We start from the raw sequence: 23922 nt of genomic DNA, 5'->3' as shown, positions 1-23922 counted from the left end.
AGCAAATGCATACGCCGCCGCGAGGTTCCCCTTCCCGCTGAGGTCATCTCCTGGGGGGCCGCTGCCTTCAGAACGCGCGGGCCATTTGGTCCCGGGGGCGGGGCTCGACGGGACCCCAGGGCAGCCGCGACCGGAGGGCGGGATTGACCCCGCGAGCTCTCGGGGAGAGGAGGCGGAGGAGAAGGACTTGTTCCGACCACTCCTGGCCAGGAGCTTTCACCTCACCAACCCCTCCGCTTTGGTGACCGCTGCCTTAGAAAACTTAACGAGAACCAGATGTGGCCGCCGCTGTCGAACTTTCTCAGAGCCGGTGATTGGTCCCGGGCCCCCGACCGCAGCCAATCAGCGCTCTGTGAGGGCCCAGAGTCCCGCCCCTCCCGGGCTCCCGCGGGGATCCAGGTTGGAGACTGGCGCGGCGCGGCTAGTGGGCTGGCTGGCTGGCCAGGCCGGGACGCGCTCTGCCGCGGGGCAGCCCAGGGCGGAACGAGCATGCGGGGGGACTGGGTGGCCGGGCGGCGGGCGCTGCGGCCGCCGCCGCTGCTGTTGCTGCCGTTGCTGCTGCTGTCCCGGGCCGTGGCGCTGCATCCAGGAGAGCTCTTCCCCTACGGGCTGTCGCGGGGAGACCAGCTTCTGCAGGAAGGCGACGACGAAAGCTCAACCGCGGTGAAGCTGGCGCTTCCCCTGCGCTTCTATGATGCCCAATTTAGCGACCTCTATGTAAGTTCAGCTTCTTCCTGGTGCAGGACGAGGCAGATTTCTCGCGCCTTCTGACCAGAAATCAATGTAGTGTGAATCTCAGCGAACCCTTGCCTTCGGAAGGGAGAAAATAGTCCGCACGGTCGGCTGTCCCGCAGCGCCCTAGGGGTGGGACCCAGCCTTGCAGCGATGCTGTTGCCGGACCCGTTGCTTTTCCCTGCTTGGAGGGGAGAGGAAGAATTGTTCGCAGCCACCTGAGTGTCCAGGCAGAAAAGAAGGTGGGGTTGCTAAGGCAGTCAGTGGGGTTTCCAGTTAGGACAGCGAGAAGCCTATGCAGGTCTGCAGAGCTGCGTGTTCTTCAGCTTTCCTCGGATCCGGAGCTTTTTCTCCAGGGTTATGCGGAAAGTGAGAAGCTATGTGAACGAGTTTTAGAGTTCCTGGACCTATTATATCGCGCTTGAGGGGCAGGGGTGGCGGGTGGGACGCCGGCTGAAGTTGCACTGGTCGCCCTGAACCAGGAATCGGGCTTCCAGCCGATGGGAAAGGGGGAGCTTCATGCCCAGGGCGGTTCCCTTCCCTCCTGGCGAAGCAGGGTGGGCGCGCGCGTCCGGACCTGTGGTAGCTGCCCTCTGGCTTTCTGCAACATACGCGACCGCCACCTTTTTGTCCCCCTCCTCCCCCAGGTGGGCACCAACGGCATCATCTCCACTCAGGACTTCCCCAGGGAAACCCAGTATGTGGATGATGATTTCCCCACAGACTTTCCAGCCATAGCCCCCTTTCTGGCCGACATCGACACGAGTCACGGCAGGGGCCGGGTCCTGTACCGAGAAGACACCTCCCCGGCGGTGCTGGACCTGGCCGCCCGCTACGTGCGCGCAGGCTTCCCGCGCGCCGCCGCGCACTTCGCCCCCACCCACGCCTTCCTGGCCACCTGGGAGCAGGTGGGCGCCTACGAGGAGGCCACGCGCAGGGCCCCGCCCTCGGGAGAGGTAAGCGCCCAGGGATGCTTAACTCTGAGCCACTTGAGGGATGGGCTTGAATTCTGGGCTGGAACCTAGGGAATTGAAGTTTCTGAGTCTGCTGAACCTAATGTATCGTTTGGTGGCACTAGGATTGAAGTAGCTTGGAAGTGAAGAAGGCTGTTTTCTCCTGGTTTTCTTTGAGGATCTGAGAGGTGATCCCTCTCACGAGGAGAACTGCTTAGGGGATATGAGTGCCTCACTGCAGATGCAGAAAGCCCTCAGAATACAAGGGGGTTTACTGTTTGAACACTTATTTTTAGAATCACCTCAAATATACAAGAATTATTTCTAATTATATGTTCATTGAAGGAAAAACATCAGGAAATACAGGCACTTTAAAAAAGAACAACCACTCATTTTCCTACCACTCAAAGATAATCACTGTTAAACAGTTTCATATGCATCTGCCAGAACTTTTTCCTATCCAGTCTGTATCTATCACTATTAATGATGGGGTCACACAGTGCACATACTGTTTTGTACCTTTTTTTTTCATGAATAGTAAATTGTGATTATTTTCAGTGTCAATAACTATTTCTACATCATGTTAATATTTGCATAATATTTCACCATCCAGTAGATTTCACACTGTGCCCAGTGGTCAGCAAAGTTATTTCCAATTTTTCATCATTATAAATTTTTCTTTTTTAAGCTGAATCTTTGTACTGTGTCACTAGCTGACCTTCCAGGAGGTGGAATTGTTGGGTCAGAGAGATGAACTTTTTATAAGGTTTTTTATTGCTTTTGCCAAATCGCCCTCCAGGAACCAGTTCACATGCTCCCTACTTTACAGGAGATTGTCCTCAGTTCGTTGTATAGTCTCTACCTAAGAAAGTGGGAAAAAAACCCCCAAAACCAAAAACAAACAAACAAAAAACAAACTTTTAGGCCTGGCAGTAATATTTGAAGTACTCCAAATAGACATCAGGTGTGGCCAGGGTGGCTTGGCAAATGATAAGTGGCCTCATTCCTGGAGTAGATGAGGGCTTCCTCCTATGAAATTAGACATGAATCTTAACTGTCATACCCCAAAGGCTGAAACTCTTTCAGTTTGTCTCTATTTTAATTCATTAAAGTGATTTTCAGCTATAGAAGGATGGCACATACCCTCCCTGAGGCTCAGAGAGGTTAAATAGCTTGCCCACTCTCACTGAGTAATTCAAGATGGTGGCCATTCTTGTTCTGTGAGTATGAGGAATATTTCCTAAAGGCTGTGCTGAGCAAAGAAGATCTAGAAATAAAAATCATTTGAATTGATTTTTGCTATTCTTTTTTGGGTTTTGGTCAGGCAACATCTAGTTTTGTTTGTTGAATAATTTTTTAATGCATAGGTTTGACATTTCAATTATTTAATTCAACAGAATACATTCAGTTCAAAGATATAATTTGCACACCTTCTTTGTTCAGGGCATTGGGCTGGGGGAGGGTTGGAGAAAGATGAATAAGGTAAGTTTGTTGCATTCACTCATTCATTTTTGTCCATAAGTTTAAAAAACATATTTAAAGTTTAATATACCTATAATACAAAATTTAGGAAATAAACATTGTTTATCATTCCACTAACTGCAGGTCACGACTGCTAATACTTTATTGTGTTTTCTTCCAGTTTTCTTTTCTTCAGTTTTTTTTATGTGTGTATAAGTAATTTATATTTGAACATAGTTGAGATTTAGTCATTCAACAAACCTTTCTTGCATACTTACTGTATGTCAGGGTGTATAGACACCATGAAAGGACGCAATCTTTACTCCCAGGGATTTCATAGTTTAATAGGGACATTGATTATTATTCAATATGATAAGTGAAGTAGCATCTTAACTTAAGGAGACAAATCTACCCCTCCCTGGTTAGGGGACCCAGTGTAAGAAAGTTTCACTGAGGAGCTGCCTTTGAATCTGAGTTGAGCAGAGTAGAACATTCCCAACAGAAGGGCTAGCATATGACATATCACCCATGTATTATAATGTATAATGTGTTTGGGACATTACATGTGGTATATTATTACTGAAAAGGAAGGGTGGTGGGACATGAGGCTGGGAAGGTCATGGGTAGACGCAGATCATGCTCTGCTAGGAGTTTGGGCTTGGTTCTTTGGCACTGGGCAGCTTTTGAAGGATTTTAAACAGAACTTTGTTTCCGTTTTGTTTTTTGAAGAGAAGTCTTTGTATTGAGAAGGTAAGGGTTCAAAAGAAAGACTGACAACTTAGACAGTTATTATATATGTTGTTTACTCAGGCTATCTTTTAATTCTTACAGCAACATTTTATCATGCTGTCTTCCCACAACAATGTTACAAGATAAGTACAGGAAGATTTATTGTTTGCAATTACTAGTCAGTGGCAAACTAGCGATTGTCCAGAATTCTGTAGGTAGTGACACAAGGCAGGTTTAGAATACAGATTTCCTAATTCTTAGGGATTTTCTTTGTTGTTGTTGTTGCTTTTACCCAGACTTTTCATGCAAGACCCATTTCCTTGGCACAAGTGATGTAGGTAGACACAACAATAGTTGTGCCTTTTCCAAAGACTTCTAATAAATGAGGCTTGAGTATTATTGTCCTGATGTGATCTTAGTACCAAAAGAGTCCTTGGAACCATATTTCATCCAAAGGAAGAATGGACTTGGAATGAAGTCTACCAAGGACACTATTGGTGCCTTGTTACAACCAAATTAGTGTGCCAATGCTCTGGAGAGAACTCAGCTGCATCTATTTTCTTTTTCAACAGAGAAAAGAGTGTTGACCTGAGTGAGATGAATCAGAGAGATGAGCAGTTGCATGAAGCCCTGGGGTAATGAAATCATACTAGAGCTTTAAGATTCTGATTTTATCAGGGCTTATTTGAAACCGAAAATTATGATATAGGCAAGGTGACTTTGTTAATTATTTTTCTTAGTTTCATCTGTAGCCTGGCAATAATGCTTCTCTTACCCAACTTTCAGGGTGCATGTGGAGATAATGATGATTAAAAAATTTTTTAAAAGAAGTGGTTAATGAAAGGTTATCCAGTGGCTTGATCCAGCAACAATCCAGTCTCAGTTGTTTCCTAACTTGTAAAATGAAGTAGCAGTCCTGCCTTACAGGACTGTTGTGAGAATTCACTAAGCTGACATTTTAAAGTAGCCATTGTGGTCCCTTAGACCTAGAGGGTGCAAATGCTTAGCCAGTCTGTGTTCCTCTATGTTGGCTTGATGGGAACAGATTCTGGTTCTTTTATTTCTCTGTCTTGTAAGGATGCTGTAATGTAAGTACTTCACATAAAGACTCTTTAAATACAAGGTTTTCTGAATTGCAACGTCTGTCTAGGCTCTTTTTTTTTTGCGGGGAGTGGTGGGAAGATTTTTAGAATCCATCTCTTTCACTTTTCTAATTAAAATCAATCTTCAGACATTGCCAAATGCTGAGTTGACTTCAGAATTTGTTTCATTTAGAAAGGAGATAAAGATTCTGTTTGGAGACAGGATGTTTTCGTAATTACCCACATGGAAGGTTCTTCTGAATACTTTAAAAGAGTCCTGGGACATGAGTTCTTGTTTTAACAGTTCTGTGGAGATAGCTTTTGGCAAACAGTAATCTGCTTTGCTTGAAGGACTGTGTGAGTTCTACATAGACTTCTTAAACCTTGGCATACTAAACTCAGTTTGCACTTACTGGAAACTTGAAGATATCAGAGGAATGCCATCTTTACCACTTAAAACTATTTCAGTTGTTGCCTTTTCTCACCATGGAATTCGTGGTGGGTGTGACAGGATGTTGTACCTGATATTGCAGGAATGCCTCTAAAAACATATGAACAAATCGCGTTTATCAGTTCATTCAATCTGAGACTCCCTGAACTGTCATAGGTGCTTCGAAGAGCAAAAAAGTCACAGTACTGACCGTCAGAGAACTTATCCACAGGAAACATAAAGAGGACTAGTGTTTACTTTAGCTGTGTTTGTTTGTTTTTGGTGGGGGGAGTGGGAGGGAGCATTGTTTTATTGTCGTTTGAGGGATAAGGGGGATGGAGAACTGGGCTACACAGATCTTTGTATGGGGATGGATGGGGAATTACCTGGATTTAAGTTGGGCTGAAAGAGTGGATATTGAGAATGGGGCCATAGGAGATACTGTTCTGTCCTTGGCTGTGTCCTGGGAGAAGGCTAAGAGAGCTGAGGCTGGAGAAATGAATGAAGGGAGGCGTGGAGCAGTAACGCAAGATGAGCAGAAGGCTTCCCAATGGAGACCCCACCTTGGAGACTGAGGTGTGCTGACTTGTTTCAAAGAACGACAGTCATTGATGGAGGGGTTTAGATCCATGGAAGAGATGAGAGGTAAAAGCAGGACATTGCTGTCGCTTTTTGAGTTCTGATGCTGAGGTCCAGAAGAGGGGAGGGCTACCGTCCATTTCAAAGAGTTTAGCTTGTGTCTGAGGTATAACTATAAAGACATAAAGAATAGAGCCATCTATGGAAATTGGTTAAAGAAATGCTGAAGTTTTGCTAAAGACTAAATGTCAGGAAGGTTATAATATTAGGGAGGTGATAGCACTGAGCATTTATCTTTGAATTTTTGGCAGGATCTGTAGGATTTAGGGCAGGAAAAATAATGAGGGAAAATGGTGCAAGTGACAGTGACGGACGGATAGGTAATGGGAGATGGAGAAATAGACTAAGGACTGGAGATCACTGTTCACACCGAACACTGGCGGCCAGAAGTCAGCAATGCTGTGACTGTAGAGAACATGTGACCCTAAAGAAGACAGGGTCGAGAACTTTGTCACCCGTGTGGAAGACACCTCACTTCTTAATTTGCATTGTAATTTCTGTAAGCCACTCTAGGCAAACCCCTTTGGGACAGGGATGGCACTGTCCTGACTTTTGGACAGATGGCCGAAATAAATTAATTACAAAAATGAGAAACTCATTGAGGGGCGTGCCTTGTATCTATCAGCCCAGCTCTGCTGGGCATCAAGTCAGCGCTGATTGGGGATATCCTACATCTGGAAGGGAGAGCCAGGCCCTGCTTGGTTTCTGCCGAGGACTCTGGCTTTTCTGTTGCTGACAGCAGGATGGCGGAAGTCTGCAAGCTCTGCAGCACTGGCCCTGCCCCTCTTCCCTCCTCCCTGGGATCCTGAGGGAGTTGGGAACTGGTGACCCTTTTGTGGGGTTTGGCAGCGCATCTGAGGCTTTCCCTGAGGGGACAGTGTGTGGGGTTCTTGCGAAGCCTTTTCTCCAGGAATGTGAAGACCTTTCTGGTCTGGAAGCCAGTCAAGGAGTGCTCTGGGGGTGGAGCCCTGCAGGACGTCATGAAGCGGGATCTTTAGCGATTAGATGTAGAATGTTGTGGACCCAAGAGAGAATGTTAAAAGTGATCATTTGATGTGCTGGTGGTTTTTAAGCAGCCAAACTTTTTTGGCCAGTACTCTGGGATCCTGAATTCTATTTAAAATCCTTCTATTTGCCCTTTTTCAGTGGAGACAAGTAGATTAAATAAATGCTTGCCACCTCTAACCAGTGTCTGTCTCAGGGATGGCATATAAGACATTGAATTGGTTTTCAATGAAGTGAATTTGTTGGCTAACTGGCAGAAAAAATGAAGAAAATAAACTGTTCACAACCCAGACCCCACAGTAAAAAGCCAGACTTTCCCCTTCACAGCTCTGTTTACTTTTTCCCTCCCCTACCCTTCCCATCCCCTTCAATTCCTTCACCATCTATGGTACTTCCCTATCTTACAGAATTTCTCTAGACTTAGAACCAGGATTTCTCCTATCTGACGTTTATTGTGGGCAATCAATGCCAGGAGCTTTGAAAGCTTCACTTTTCAAAACAGGGGTCTTTCTCCTTCCCTGAGTGCCTTTCTTTCCCTGGTTGAACTTTATTTATTCTGACTGCAGTAAAACTCTGAAGTTATTGAATCACCATTAGTTCAATAGGTGCTGTAGTATATATTCTGCACTGACATGATACCGAATAGCCTGTGTTTACATCTGGCAGAAGTTATGGCTTCCGAGCTTTGAGAAATTCTAGAAAACATCCCTTGCCTTTTGTTTTTGGGAAAGTAAAGATTTCCGGATGAAACAATTAACCTGTCCCTGTCTTTAAGTTCCTGAACTCAAAGAAAGAAAGAAAAGCAAAAAGCCAAGCAAGGTAACCTTTTCTGTGTTGGAGAATTGAAAAAAAGATTGGATAGTATTTTGTTTTTTCCTCTGGAAAAGCATTTTAACACCTGAATTTCCCTGTCCTATAAGCAGACCCTCAAAACTATACTTTGAAATTAAACAGCTACAGGAAGAATTAACATTAGGAAAGACCATACAGGGAGGGATCCAGGACAGAACAAAATACAGACATGGGCCTCATCTGCTGTCTTATTTAGTAAAATATCATATTCTTCTCTCTGCCTAAGTTTGTCTGTCTAGCAAAGTGGGGCAACAGTACTACTTACCAGTAAGTAACATTTCAAGGAGTCACATTATTTAGGAAGTAGTGGTATTTATGAATACCTCCTCTGCTCACTACTAAACTGTAAAAGGATTGGGATTTAGTGAGAGAGGTGTTCCCAGAGTCCTTAATATAACATCTTGTTTAAGATAATCAAGCACTATTAACTGATCATTTGGGTAAGGGGAGATTGCTGGATGTCGGTAAAGGCAAAAAAGTGTCCTATTGAGAATACGAGAGTGACTTGAACTTTGAGGAGTGCTTCTGCAGGGACCTGGGTGTTGAGTTTGTGGCTAATTCAGGCTCCTGGATTCTCCTTCTGGTCTGCTTTGGCTACTACAGTGTTTATTAACGTTCACAGGCAGCCTCTGCAGTGCCTCCCTGCTCCAACCCTGAGGTGCTCTCTGGCCTCTACCACCTTCTCCAGTAACTCTCCCAGAATTCCAGCCATGGCTGTTTCCCTCTCCTAAGCACTGCGACTGTCCTGGGCAGAGCCTCCCATCCTTTGCTTGTTTGCACCAAGCATATTTTCCAGTGCTTAGTAGGCACTTGGTTGTTGGGGTTAATGTACAAATGAATGAATGAATGGAGTTTTCAAACACATAAACAGCTAGCCAGGCGAAACGAGATGAAAGCTAACTAGAAACACAAAGGTGTTGTGGAGGCTCAGAAAACAGGAATAAATCCACAGGGAATGGCAAAATCCCTCAGAGGGGCATCATTAAAAGGTCAGGAGGGTTTCCAGGCAGAGGGAAACAGCAAATATACAGAAGCATCTAAGTACACGAGGCAAATGGGCAATGTTAAACACCCTGGTGAAGATGCAGCGGATCCGAGCTGGGAAGAGTCGGGGGCAGTTTATAAATCACCTGGAACTGCACACCAAGGAGTGGTTAGGACGGTCTGATGGTGTGGGGCAGGGACTCTGGGGCTGGTCAGCCTGCCACTGCGTACTAGCTGCCTGACCTCAGGCAGATCCGTTAGCCCCTACATCTGTTTCCTCATCTGTGGAAAGAGGGTGGGGTAACTCTAGTGCTGGTGTGAAAAGGCAGATGGAAGAGATAGAGAGCGAGGACATGAGAACAGTAAGAAACCTTTTGATCAGCCAGTGCCTAACACCGTCCCTGCCCAAAATGGGCATTCAGTGAATGAATGAATGAATGAATGATTCAGATGAGTGCCCAGGGCAGTAAACTAGGGCAGTGGCTGTGGGAATGTACAAGTTAATTGTGCTACTTGCTCTCAGCTCTGAAAGAAATTTGGATGAAAGAAGTTTGAAATCTTAAAAAATATTTTTATTCTCTTTTAACCTGCATTTTAATCTATGCGTGTATTTCAATTATTAACCTAAATTGATACAAGATGATTATAATAAAAATATAGCTTATAAAATTATACTTATAGAGGAAATTTTAAAAATATTATGTACAAAAACAATTTAAAGAAATCCTGAGAAGGGGGAACAACCCTTTGCATTTTATAATGTTTTACTTGCATTTTGGGTTTTTTTGTGTGTTTGTTTTATTAAGAATATTTCCTATTTTTTTCCTACAGCTGAATACCTTCCAGGCAGTTTTGGCATCTGATGAGTCTGATAGCTACGCCCTCTTCCTTTATCCTGCCAATGGCCTTCAGTTCTTTGGAACCCGCCCCAAAGAATCTTACAATGTCCAGCTCGAGCTTCCAGCCCGCGTGGGCTTCTGCAGAGGGGAGGTCGATGACCTAAAGAGAGAGGGACCATATTTCAGCTTGACTAGCACTGAACAGTCTGTGAAAAATCTCTACCAGTAAGTAACACACGGCTTAAGCCCTTTCCTGCTGGAATGTAAAGACCCGTTGGAACTACCCAAACTTGAGTGGCCATAAGACCATTAAATAATATCTTGGTGGTTTCTAATCAAGGCGTCAGGTCAAAACCAGGAACTAGACTAGACCCTGGAAGGAGTGAGTTGACCAAAATATAAAGGATTCTTTATTTTTCCTGCCCTATTGGCTATAGATACCGGAAACAGAACTCTGTGTGTGTGTGTGTGTGTGTGTGTGTGTGTGTGTGTGTGTGTGTGTGTGCGCGTGTGCGCGCGCGCGTGTGCACAGCCACTGAGGCTTGGTATGGAAAACATTGCTCTTGGAACCACATAAAAATATTCAGTAATATAACTGCCCAGGTTGAGGTTTTTCCAGGTGAATCGTCTCACAGGAAAAGACATTGTGAGTCAGTCTTCTAGACAGATACATGTTGCAAATTAAATTAAGGGAGGAGGGTGTAGCTCAGTGGTAGAGCACATGCCTAGCAAGCACAAGGTCCTGGGTTCAATCCCCAGAACCTCCATTAATAAATAAATAAACAAACAAACCTAAATACTCCCCCCACAAAAAAAAATTTTTTTTAAAGAAAGAAAAACCAAACAAACAGATTGGTCGATTTTTAGAAGTCTCAGTCTTTTTCAATCACTTCTTTATCTCAAATCATCCTGGTGGGTATTCCATGAGATGCCTGCAACCGAGCCCATTCCTTAGTCCCACCCTGTGAGTTCACTTTGCATGTCCACATCATGCCCAGGATCTGGGTTAGCACCAGTTGATATTTATTAATTTCAAGGCTTTAAAAAATATCTCTGCTTTTATCCCTTCCCTGAATACTGGTATAGAAGTCAGACAGAACACACTGGTTACCTGGCCTTCCTTAACGTTCCATTACATTATTCCTGGGGATTGGAACACCTTACACTTCTGCATGCCATCTGCTCTACTCAGAGACCAGAGAGCCGGCCCTCCAACCAAACAGGGTTACTCAGAGCTGACATTTAGTGAGAGTTTACTGTTTGCCAACATTGCACTAAACACTTTCCAGAAGTTCTCTTAATTAAAACTCAACAAGAATCACAGGAGGTAAGTTCTGTTCTTCTCTCGATGTGACAAATGAGCTTAGGGAAGTTCATTTGCTTATGATCTCAAAGTTATTAAGTGGCAAAATCAAAACTGAAGCGTGAGTCCAGAGCTCTGAACTATTTATTTGATGCTGAATCCTGGCCTGCTTCCCCGTTCTCACCACCCATGTTGAGGATCTTTAGGCGTCCAAAGAGGCTGCCTGTTAGTCTGGACTCTGGAGGAAACTTAGCTCCTGTTTTCTCTCCCCTTGTTCTGCCCTCCTCTTCTAATCTGGAGCCCACAGATTCTCTGTTTCACAGATATTATCACGGGCTCACCGTTGGCCAAGCCCTGGAAAGAAAGATGTCTAAGGCCCAGGCCCTGCACGTGAGCCACCTGCACTCTCATAGGGTAGACAAACAGCTTGACAGTTCCAGGAACATTGGAGTAAATGCTGACACCTCCTCGGTACAGGAGGTGGTGAGGGCCAAAAAGCCTGTAGGAAAAAGCAATTGTGCTCCCCTACCACAGCCACAAAGAACTCACACACACACGCACACGCATGCACGCACGAACAGAGACACACACACCACTTCCTTTTCCCTCTGTGCCTTCCTCATCATTACCTTTGATGCCTCCTAGAAACCTCTTGAGTTACTTGATTGAAAGTGGAAGATATGAGGCCAAAAGGACTGGCAGAGGAGTTTTTCTTTAGTATAACCTATGTTTAAAATAAAAACTAAAAGTACAAACAATGCCAAGAAATGTGACATCAAAGTAAAAATGACACATTATCACTACTTCAAGCGATAACCATTATTAAGTCATTAATACACAGAAAAGCAGAGGGAGTCGTGGAGATTTACAAGCTGTTGACATTTTGCCATCTTCTCATTTTTTTTGTTTTTTGTTTAAATATTTTAAAGCCACACACACCATGCCATTCACTCCTCAGTGCTCGGCATCTCTAAAGAATAAAATTATTCTCCTAGTCAATGGAATCATTGCTTTCCTCCAACCTGTGTCATAATTATAAGCTCAGAGGTCATAAATTATATAATTCATAGTGTTTGTCATAACTCTCCTTCTGCACATTCAAATACAAATGCACACATTTGCATTTTTTGAGATGATACTTTCCTGTCTCCTGAAAGACAGTAGTTACTAAGTACTTATTATGTGCAGGGTCCCCCGGCTGAGCATTTCTTGCAATTTTCTAACTTAATTCTCCTAACAACCCAGGGAGGAAGGCACTGTCATCTCATTTCGTACCCTTGTTTTCCTTTCTAGGAAATAAAGTAAGTTCTATTACTAAGCTTTCCAAATGACCTTGGATTTTAGGATAAACTCAAACTGGCTGCTTTCCCATCACACACAATGACCAAAGCCAGGGTAGTGATTTATATTTACTTAGAAGGTTATTTAATTTAGCTCTTATCTGCCATAATTTGTATTTTCCTACTCTTTGAAGCTTTTATAGTTTTCTCTATCTAACTTCAAGAAGAAATGTCACAGCTGCAACACCTCTGATGTGACAATAAACTCAGCATCCTCAGATCTTCAGGATTCTCTCTTATCTTCCTTAACATCCCATTTGCTTGCCAAAAAGCACCAGCATTAATTCTTAGAACTCACCAAGTCTACATAGCATGTTGCACAAAGGATCACAGGTTTGCTTGCTGTTCTCCTGGTTCCCTAAACTAATTATAACAGCTGTGGTGGCAGCGACAGCACACAAGAGGGTGGGGGTTGATTGATTGAGTCTCAAAATTGAATTTAAAAATATGATTGCTGCATAAATCCACATGAATGTGATGAGTATCAACCCAAAAGAGCAAAGGTCTCTTGTCCTTAGATGATTCAGTGCATTTATGATGATCTTATTAGTCATTAACTGATTTCTCGTGGACCGACTGGAGGAAATCCCCACAGCATGAGAGGCTTTGAGCTGGGTCTTTGGTATGTATCCAGAGAGGACGGAAACGGGCACATTCAGGCTAGCCAGACCATTTGTTCCTTAGGGCTTTTCCTTATTTTTTTGAACTTGTGTATGGGATTATTCTCTTCAGAATGTATCGTAGTATAAAGTAGTGGATCGCTGGGATACTTGGAAGACTGACTGGAGCCCATCTTCTTTTCTAGCGGAGAAAACTCGTGAGCTCTCTGGCTCTGATGTTTCTGAACACCTCTTACCTGTGACCCTTAGCAGTTTGATTAAACTGCCCCTTTTTTTAATAGATTTTTTTATTTTTATTTTTAAAAAATCTGGGAGGGATAGGTAATTGGGCTTATTTATTTATTTTTAGAGGAGGTACTGGGGGTTGAACCCAGGGCCTTGTGTATGCTAAGCATGTGCTCTATCACTTGAGTTATATCTTCCCCAAACCTGAACTACCATCTTATTTTCCCCTTCACTTTGTTCTGCATTTGCTCAACATTTTTTAGACTTAGGCACTTCTATTTCTTCCAAATTTTTTGAAATTGATTCACCATTCTCTGTGAATTAGTTAATTGATTGATCCATGGGACTAAACAGTGAAATGTCTCTAACAGTCTGTAGAGTAGTGATACTTCAGATGTGGGTTGACTATAGTGTGTTGGTTTTCTGACATAATGTAGATTTTCAGAGTGTGGGCTTTGGTGATAGTCCTGAATTCAGGTCCAAGCTCTGCCAATTATTAGTTGTGCAACCTTAAGAGGATGAATTAATCTCTCTAAACCTGTTTTATCATCTGTAAAATTGGACATGTTCACTGCCCCCACCTTGCAAGTTGTATTGAAGAACCTTAAGCCCTTGGCACATAACTAACTCTCAGACAAAAAGTAGTCATTATTGTTTAAATATTGGGCAAAAATCTGTAAGCATATGTTTTCTTGGGTTTTATAAAAGCAGAGGGAGGATAAAATATTCCCACATTCCCTATTTGTGTTCAGATAACCAGATTTTAGATAAAACATGTGGGGTTGAAGAATAGATTTCTGATTTGAGGGTCTGGCATTCGATAGACAAATGGCCTTTGAGACCCATTGTCAGGTAAGAGGCAGTTTACATCAAAATTCCAGTATAATCATTTTAGTTACCATGTAAGTCTGGTTTTATTTGATTTCCTGCCAGTGAACACTTTGAATCTGGTCTTCTTGATCTTTCAGTTTTAAAATAAATTGCTCACCTTTGTAGGAAGGTGGTAAATGAACACTTTTGTTACAATGCACTGTTTTTCTTTAATAGAAGTTTAGTTTATTTACAACATTGTGTAAAGCATGGTGATTCAGTTATATTTTTATATTCAGTATTCAGTTATATATTCACATATATTCTTTTTCACTGTAGGTTGTTACAACATAGTGAGTGTAGTTCCCTGTGCTATACAGTAGGGCCTTGTTGTTTATCGATTTTATATGTAGTAGTGTGTTTCTGATACAAATGATCTTTTTATTTAGACACAGCAACCTGGGGATTCCTGGAGTGTGGGCTTTTCACATTGGCAGTACCTCCGGGTTGGACAATGTCAGGCCAGCGACAGTTGGAGGAGACCTTTCCAAAACCCACCCATCGGCTCCCCTGGGACATTCCTTCAGCCACGCTGCAGCCCTGGAAGGTGACTACACTGAGGACAATTTGGATTATTATGATGAGAATGAAGAGGAAGTCGAATACCCGCCTGGTGAACCAGAGGAGGCATCAAATGGCCACAGCACAATGGATGTGTCCTTCCACTCGAAAGCTGATTCGAGGCAGTTGGGAGGTGGGATCTCTCCTCCAGATTCCGACCTGGCCTCCTCTTTGCCACATCCAACATCTAGTGATGGGTCTAACACTGAATCTGCCACCTTGGACCCTCAAACCAAAGAGAGGAGACCCCATGGGGACATAGATGCCCCAGATTTAAAAGGCCGAGCTGAGTCTTCTGAACAGCCAGTGACCCCTGCTCCACCAGAGACAGGAGATTCACTGGGTCCTTCCCGGGAAGGCTCCCCTCCCTACCCAGCCGGAGGGGCACTGCCCACAGAGAGGCAAGTTCCTCCAGCCCATCCTGGAAGAGAGGCGGTTCTTCCAAATTACCCTGGGCTGGATCACGCTCCGCCACCCGGTCGGGGGAGGCAGGTGGTCGGGGTAGAGGACGACATCAGTTCCAACACTGAGGGTAAGTGGGTTTGAACACAGGGTGCTAAGAATCCATTTAAAAAATGCTGATTTTGCAGAGAGTTGAGACTATTCTCAAGCGAGTAGATGGGAAGTGTAGCAAAAAGAAGATTGGGACGGATTTTTAAACCCGCAATTCAGGAGATAGAGTCTTTCCTTGGCCAAAGAAATCTTGGCAGGCAAATTCTGTTCGGAATTTCTTGACCATGAATAATGTTTTTTTTAATTAAAAAAAAAAAACCGGGCCTCACAGAGCACGTGGGGAAGAACTGGGTTGCTCGTGCCAGCTGCGCTCTCAAGCGTAATGAAGAATTTCAGCTGGAAAGTTCAGCAAAGGTAAACCGTTCCAGGGCTTCATACGCATCTTGGTGCTGGAGGGCTGCAGGCTGTAGCTGGAAGTGGCGAGTCGTGCTGGCTCGGAGGAACATTCCAGAGCCTTCCTCTGTGACGGGGCAGCCCTGGCGCTCGCCCGTTCTCCGCTAGAGACGTGGCGGTGGTGTGTGGGAGGGGGGCCCCTGGGGAGGGGACACGGACAAGCACCTGTGTCTTGTCGTTTCTGGTTCACGGCTGTGCAGCTGTGGTATTCAGCTCCCCGGAGCCTTGCCCTCATTTTCATGACTCACTGACCGCAGCGAGAGGCCGGGAGAGAGATGCCCAGGGGAGGCGGCCGTTAATTAACATGGACACGGAGCCCATGTCACCTTCCCTTCCCCGCTGAGACTTGTCAGGTCAGCTCTTTCTTCGCAGTCAGGGGTGTAAACACCTGAATGGGGAACTGACCACAGATTCATCCCATTTGTTCCAGGGCCTGCTTATCTGACCTCTGACAGGAGGGAAGAGGTCAGAGGTGAAAGCGTTCTTCAGGACCTTTTTAATTATTTTTTTCACCTTTTCTGTTTCCTATGCCTTTTGTGGTGAAAACACGTTGACCCAGCAAGGGCCTTGCGGGTGGTTCTGCTGTGGCGCCGGCCCGTAAGACTTCGCTGCCTTCAGGAGGGATGAGACTGTGTTGTGTGATGCCAGGGGGAGAGCACTGGTGTCAGACTTGGGTTTGAATCCTGGCTGTCCCGCTGGCTGGGTGACACTTTCTGTAGCCCAAGCCTCTGATTTCTGCTAAATTTGTTGAGAGGATTAAAAGAGATAATGAAGTTCTTAGGCTAGTGTCTGTAGAGTTGGATCTTAATAAATGGTGGCTGCAGTTACTAATTACAGAGGATTTAAAGCAGTGGGAACCGGGCACCGGGAATGAAGAATGGGCTTGTTAAGTAGCAGTGCCTTAATTTGTGCCTAAGGGCCACGTTTCTGTCAAGTTGAAGATGTGAGTTTTATTGGAAGGCTTCAGAACCTTCTGACGGTCTCCTGAGTTTTCAGCCTAAGTTCCCTATATCTAAAGAAAATTTGAAGCCAAGTCTCAGACACTTTGATCAAAGAGATTTTTGAAGTAAAGATGTGTCCCTAAGTGGTCTTTTCATTTGTGGGTTGCGATTTCCTGCCTTGGGAAGAGCCTGGAATATTAAAAAGCCGATCCCTGGAGCGGTTTATTAAAGAGTTAAGAGGAAGGGGCTGCACACCCTGCTTTGCGCTGTGAGAGGCTGAGATAAGCTGGCTTGGCTGCAGGAGGTCCAGGGAACCGGCCAGAGTGCAGAACAGAGGCGGCAGCTGTAACCCTTGCGGGGCATGAACTACATTTATCAGCTGCTGGTGACGTCTACCCCTGACATCTTGGGCATGGCAAAATGCATTTGAAACAGCTGGCTAATAATACAAGGAGCCGTCAAAAGAAAAACTAACTAGTTTTCCAACCTTGAAGGAAAAATAGCTAGCAGCCACCTTATTAGCAGAGAAGGAAATCTTTACAACTTGAAAGCAGAGAGGGAAAATAGGAGAGCCTCTGGTTTCACCTCAGGATTTAGGAAGACTCGGTGTCCACAGGGCATTTGTTCAGGAACCCCCTGCAGCTGCCAAAATCTGCGGATGCTCAAGCCCCTTAGTCAGCCCTCTGTATCCGTGGTTCTGCATTTGTGGGTCCCCCAGCCTCGGGTCATTTACATAGTGCAGCATCCACGGTTCCTTGAATCTGGGGATGTAGAACCCGCGGATACCGAGGGCCAGCTGTATAGAACCATGCAGTGGTAAATACTTGGTTTTACTTGGCGGTGGTCTTTGTTTTTTCAAACAACACAGTGGCGTCCCAGAGGTCCATCAGGCAAAAGTGGACTCTCTCCGGGAAAGCTGGTGAGTGGGGTGGCAGAGACTCACACCCCCATCGCCTGCTAATTGCCCAGCCCTGAGCCATCCTGCCCAGCGTTTTCTACCAATGGAGTGGAGGAGTGTGGGTTTTGGTGTTTGGTGGATGTAAGCTTGATTCCCAGGTCTGCTATGTGGTTTGGGATAAGACATTTGCTCTGTCTGACTATCACTTCCTCAGCTATAAAGTGGAAATAATGTAGACCTCATTAAAAAGTTGTGAGAATTAAAATTTGGCATGGAAGCACCATGCCCAATAAAATTTAGTGTCCCCCTTAAGCCTCATAGTTGTCATCGTGCTAAACCAAGAAATTAAGATTTATAGCTCCCCAAAATACCTCTCCCTTCTCTTTAAAATGCTTTCCCCCTTAGGGACTCTTTTTATAGACTTTTTGTTGAGAAATCTAGATTCTTTTTAGAGCATGTCCACACCAGGCAAGAATGTCCCGATTACACTCCAGTTCTGGCCTCGAGCATATTACTTGCCTTCCGCTGTTTCCATAGGCCACAGAACCAGCAGTAAATTGGACGCACACACTTTCTCTGCCTCAGGGGTCTTGTTCCTCAAAGCAGCTCAGGAAGCTTGTTGTCTATGTGTGCCCTTCTCTGACCGGGGCACAAGTGGAAATTTTCACTAGTATTTATCGAGTGCCCTGTTGGACTCTAAGGGTGAACTTTGCTTTGATTGCACAATTAATCTTCCAAATTGGTCTGTGAGGTAGGTGCTATTATCCTTCCCACAACACAGAGAAGGAAACTGAAGCCTGATTTGTCCAAGTACGAGGCAGTCCAGGACTGCCACAGAGCCACAGAAGGGTAGAACAAGCTGTCAGGTAACACAGTGAAGGGCAGATCCACATGTGGTGCCCATCAGGGAAGTCTTCCTGGAGGAGGAGGGCCTGAGCCAGGCCGTGGGGTCAGAGTCTGAGTTTAGAGAGGGAGAAAGTGGGGCAGTATTCTAGACAGAGGAGTGACAAGGATGGAGTTACTGAGGTGGAAATGGAGAAAGAATGTGTGAGTGAGTTGAGGGGGTGGGCAGGAAAGGCAGGTCCAGCCGCCTAGGACTGGGGACCACCAGTGTTGTGGGGCGCTGGAGTGAGCTTGATTCACAGGAGTTGTGGATGGTCTGAAACCTGCCCAGCTGGTGTGATGAAGAGCTTAATTTGACCTCAGTCTGCCTGATGAATTAGCCAGTGGGTAGGACAACTGGGTTTCAGAAACCTCAGGCGTTCTGACCCCATCGTGAGATCCTGTTGATTCTGTTTAGATGGCGGTTGTGCTGGGAAAGCCCTGGGTGGGAGCAAGGATTCCCTCGTGGCTTCTGGTCCACTTCTACTTTTGGCCTTGGGAAAGCCTTCAGGAATACGTTGCTCAAGCAGCTTCTACCCTGGGATGAACTGAAGCAGGCCCTGCTGCCCAACACAGCCTTCCTGGTGCACCTGCAGGTTGCTGAGGAGGGCCCCAGACCTGTGAAGACACCTGAACGGGAGAGGCTGCTAGGGTCATAATGGTGGCTGTAACCACACCGCCCACCTTAAAAAGAAAAAACAGGGTCCTAATAACTGTTTGCCCAACCAGCATCACTCTGTACCACACACATACACCAAAAACAAACAAACACAGCATCACTCTGTACCACACACATACACCAACAAACAAACAAACAAACATGAAAACTGGAGGGAAAGCATACCACATTTTCCATTATAAAGTTGGGTTTGTGGGTTTTCTTACTAGTCTGTCATTCTGAAAGGTGAGGAACCTTAGAAAAACCTGTCATGCAGTGAAACTGTAGGTCCTTTTTCTCGAGGTGGCGGGAGAAGCTGTTAAAAGTAAAAGCCACTCTAGCAGCCGGGGGTTGGGGGTCGGCTGCAGCCCGGTGCAGGAACCCTCTGTCCCCATTTGCACCGTGAACCCGGTCTGCCTGGGGAGCCTGCCACCTTCCACAGGGCTGGGCCAGGGCTGAGGACGAGGGCTTAAGTGTTTCTGGAGAAATGAAGGCGGAAGGGGGGATCCGAACCAGTGCAAAGGAGGAGTTCTCACGTGGGTGTGAGGAACCCCCGGTGAGGACCAGCCTCCAACACTTGGGCAGCGCCTGGGCCGCTCCTCCCTTCCGCAGCCCCACCCCACTTCCCTTTCTACAAGGATATGAGAAGGGTGGGAAAGCATTAAATGGGAAAAAGAAATGAGATTTTAAATCCTCACGTGAAGATGCCTTTAGCGACCATCGAACCTCAGCTTACAAAAGCCGTCGCAGGCTGGGCTCACTGAAACCTGGATGGCCTTTATCTCCCTGCTGGGCCCGAGGTGCCAGCAGATGCGTCTCTGTCCGTCTCACCCTCTGTGACAGGAGCCACCAAGGCAGCATGTGGGTCCCTGGAGGGTCTGGAAGACAAACTGCCCCGGTAGGTAACATTCAGGAGAGAGGAATCCAGGGGATAAAAACAGTATCTCTCAAAGTGTGGCTCTCGTCCACTGTGGCTGTTTCTCCCGTGTCTCTAGTTTAATTAAAATGCTGACTTCCATGCCTCCGCCACCTCCTGACCCAAAACCTGCCTTTTTAAACCAGGTCCCCTGGTAATCCTGACACCCACCACATTTGAGTATTGCTGGTGTAATGGAAAAGAGTGTGGAATTTAGAGCCAGAAGATCATACAATCTTTGTGGGCCTCAGTTGTGTCATCTGTAAAGAAGGGACACTATCTCCTTACCAAAATAGGAAGAAGTGTGTGAGAACACATTCAAAACTGGGAGGGCAAGAGGCCCTGAAATGACCACCGAGAAAGAAAAAGGGACACTTTGTTTCTGGATATGCTCATTACACATCTCATCCAGCTGGAATCCAGATTGATTCCTCACCTTCAAGGAGTCTAGCATCTTTGAATCTACCTGCAACTCCCATAGGAATTTGAGAAGTCACATTGGCCAGTAGTCTGGCTTTTCTTGCTCAGATAGACACATGGGGGATCGCATTTCTAGGTCTTCTCCTCCATCATCAGGGAAGGGACCTGGCTTCTGGTTTCCTCCACCAAAGGATCTTCACGTGCCCTGCTTGGGGATTTGGCCTAAGTGGGCCATCAACCCATTCTGCCTCTCGGCTGGCCAGGATTACTGTGAGAACATTCCTTGAACTCTTCCCCTCCACCCCACCCAACTGCTGCTTTCCCAGGAGCTGCTAATTGGTCAGATGAAGTTCATTAACTACATGCACAAGTGTTCTCGAGCTCAGAAATGGAACGTTTGCAAGTATCTTGAACGTTGTCATCAGTGGGAGGGAGAATCACCTGGGGAGTAGCACCAGCACAGACGCCTGGGACCCGCCCATTGAGAGAACAAGGTGCACGTTGAGAATTAGCATATTTAACAGGCAGCCCAGGTGATTCCAATGCTGTGGTTCCCAGAATCCACAGGGAGAAATGCAGTGCTCCCTCTGAGCGTCGAGGTCCCTGCCAGAGCTGGGGTGGAACTTGCCTGCAGCCGCAAGGGTGTTGCTAGAACTGTTCTCAAGCAAATCTTCTGTAAAGGGCAGCTCCACTCTTCAGCTCCCCATGCCAAGGAAGGAACATTCCTGTGGACCCCTCTCTTTCTTCCCTTTTCCTCCCCTCCATCCTCTCTCTCCCTTCCCTCTCGTCCATGTCTTCTCACCCTCCATCCAGTCCCTCAGCAAAGCCTGGCAGCTACACCCTCCAAGTACCTGAAGGGCCTCCGTGTCTGGGCCCTTCTCAGCTTCTCCGCCAGCACCTCCGACTATCAAGGCAGCAGCTCTTTCCTGAGGTTCCGTAAGTCAGATCTTGTTTTTCTTCAGCTCAGAACCCTCCAGCAGCTCCCCACCTCGCTCAGGCGAAGCCCAAACCCTTCCCATGACCTATGAGGCCTGCTGGTCGAGAACTGGCCAGGGCTATCTCTCCGCCTTCTGTCTTCTCACGGCCCCTGTTCTTCCCACAGGCCCGCCTGCCTGAGATGGTGTCCCTGTCCCCACTCGTCCTCCCCTCCTCCAGGCCTCTGCCCAGAGGGCTTCTTCTCCCAATGCCCCCCCTGACTGTGTTATTTAAAAGAGCAAAGTCCCCTTCCCCCTCCAGCGCTCTTTTCCCTCCCAGATTTAAGTTTCTGCCTCACGCTCGACACCGTCCACCGCACTGAATAATTGACCTGTCTGTTGACCACTGCCTAGACAGGGGGATGTCAGCTTCAGGGCAGGCATTTTTGTCTGTTTTGTTTCCTGCTATATCCCTAATTCCTAGTCTGGTGCCAGGCCTATAGAGTGCTCAATATTTGCTGAATTACTGGAAGAAGGAAAGTAAATCGCAACAGGCATTTGCTTTTCACTTGAGCTGACGCTGTACCAAGTGTGCACACCTGAGTGGGAAGGCAGGCTTGGAAGAGGGAGCCGGTGTTTCCCTGACTCGGAGGAGTGAACCCACCTTTCCCCAGTGTGGTTCCATCCTGAGAATGCTGCTTTACACACACAGACTTCAGAACACCCTCGCGCTGTTTAAAAGGATCTCCAGGCCAGCTTACCGATAACTAGCCCACTGTAATTATAGTTTGAGTCTCTTAATAGCCTTTCATGGGGGCCTAACCATCATTTTTTTGTTAGAAAAATGCAGCCATGCCCATGAGCTTAGAAGCTTTGGCACAGATGCATTTGTAAGTTGCCGGCTGCACCGCTGCGCCTCTCTTTTTACCCGGACAAAAGCCAGGCCCCCTGTGCTATTTTAGTGAAATTAACCCCGCGTGCCCCCATCAGCAGTCCTCCGTCCCATCTCTCCCTGTTTCATAAGCCACTCTTAGAAGAAGAATTGGGCTGAGGAACAAGTCTTCACAAAATAACAAACAGAACACAATACAAACCCATTTTCTTAATTTGGGGGCAGAGCGGTGTTAGAGTTTGGCTTTTTACTTGAATTTCCTGAAAATGACTACCCTTTAGTCCTGCATCAGATCACCTTTTTGCCCTGGTGCTCAGAAGTATGTTAAGGAACAACATGGTTGCTGGCGTTGAGGTGTGAGAGGGGGGTGTCACCCTGATTCTGAAGAGGAGGAAGCAGGTGTGGTGCATTTCTGTGGTGTCCACAGAGCCACCCGAGCCCGGGTGCTGTTGAGTGTCAGTGCTTGGGACCCTGTGCTGCCCTGGTTCCCCTGTGTTCTGGAGGGAGGGTCCCGATGGCAGTCGATGCCATGACCACGCTCAGTGTGCCAGTCCCTGCAGGGGCTGCTGTTTTACACTTAGTTGTGACTTTCTGAGCTGGAGTAACCCAAAACTTTCACAAGTTACCTTTATTTCTTTGAACTCAAACTGGGTCCCCCCTGTCTTTCTTAAACCAGTGATAGAGAGTGATATACAGATTTCCTCACAGCCAACTTAGATTTATCATTATCCATTTCTGTTTTTTTTTTTTTCCTGCCTTGAGTTTTATGTCACTTTCCTGTTTAAAAACGTTGAGGTTGAGGCCTTACTTTCTATTTTTATCGAACTGGAATTTCTCAGCCATGTCACCAAGGCTCTATACCAAATCTTGAGTCACCAACTTTATTCTCATTATGTCTCTGGTCAGATATTCCACTTGAGTCAAGACTGTCTGTCCTGCCAACCCTCGGCTCCTGGGGCTTTCTCAAAAATCCGTAAGCAGCACTTCTGTCCAAAAGTGAATGCCACCGTTGCTGTTCTCAATTCTTCTTACCTGTGCTTTTTTGTCAGCTACGATAGCCACCCGGGTAATCTCTGCTATCTTCTACCATTAAGCCTGATTTGTAAAGCATGACTCAAGCTTTTCTTGCTGAAGCCTGTGCTGATTAAGCCCAGTCACCTGATCACATCCTTTAGCTTTCATGGTAGATGTCCCTGGGCTCTGCTGGATGGTGGTCGAGTGCAGCTGTTAAGAATCTGGAGCCAGAGTTCCTGGGTTCAAATCCCACCTCCACCACCTCCTGCCCGTGTGACTTCAGGATGGTCACTTTAACCTGTGCCTCTGGTCGTGTTCCTGCAACACAGGAATAAAAACAGCCCCTATTCTTGTACAAATTGAAAGAATTCATAAAGTTCATAGAAAAGGATCTGCCGTGTATTAAGCACTACTTAAATGTTAAATTTGTTATATTCTTAATTGCTGATGCAAGGCTTTATGCTGGCTACATTATTACTTCTATGGTGCTACATCTTCCCCCACTGGTTTGCTTTCTGTTTTCCCCTGGAATAGTGGGTGAGTATTGGTCTTTCCATTTCTTCCTCCCCCCTCCCATTTCCTCCTTTTCAGTCCTTGATGTGGAACGCACCTGCTACCTAGTTTTTCCTGAGAGCAGGTTATCTCTCTCGGGAGCTTGCACCTCACTGCAGCCTTGGGGTCTAGCGCTAGATTTCTGTGCCATCCCAGCTTGTCACTGTGCCCCTGGAGTCTCCACCCAACTCCTGCTTCTGGGGATGCTCGGGCAGAGGTGTGCACAGCTGCTTTGCCTCCTGGTGGCCATGCTCGGGATTGACATTGCCCTGGGTGTCCTCTCTTGTCCATCAGCACCCCCCTG

The 23922-nt window shown here is 46.2% G+C and overlaps 1 protein-coding gene across 1 annotated transcript in view; it reads left to right on the top strand.

The window, feature by feature from the left end:
* The first annotated feature begins 377 nt into the window (after window positions 1–377).
* NID2 (nidogen 2) overlaps window positions 378–23922 on the top strand; it is a 60466-nt gene continuing 36921 nt past the window's right edge. Inside the window, exons 1-4 of the mRNA XM_032482035.1 lie at window positions 378–717; window positions 1380–1688; window positions 9699–9931; window positions 14454–15157. Coding sequence (XP_032337926.1) covers window positions 490–717; window positions 1380–1688; window positions 9699–9931; window positions 14454–15157 — 1474 coding nt within the window. The 5' untranslated portion in view covers window positions 378–489. The remainder of the gene's footprint in view (window positions 718–1379; window positions 1689–9698; window positions 9932–14453; window positions 15158–23922) is intronic.

Source organism: Camelus ferus, chromosome 6 (genome assembly GCF_009834535.1).
Source record: "Camelus ferus isolate YT-003-E chromosome 6, BCGSAC_Cfer_1.0, whole genome shotgun sequence".
NCBI lineage: Eukaryota > Metazoa > Chordata > Mammalia > Artiodactyla > Camelidae > Camelus > Camelus ferus.
The sequence above is the reverse complement of the archived record's forward strand: the minus strand, read 5'-3'. Positions and strand labels throughout refer to the sequence as shown.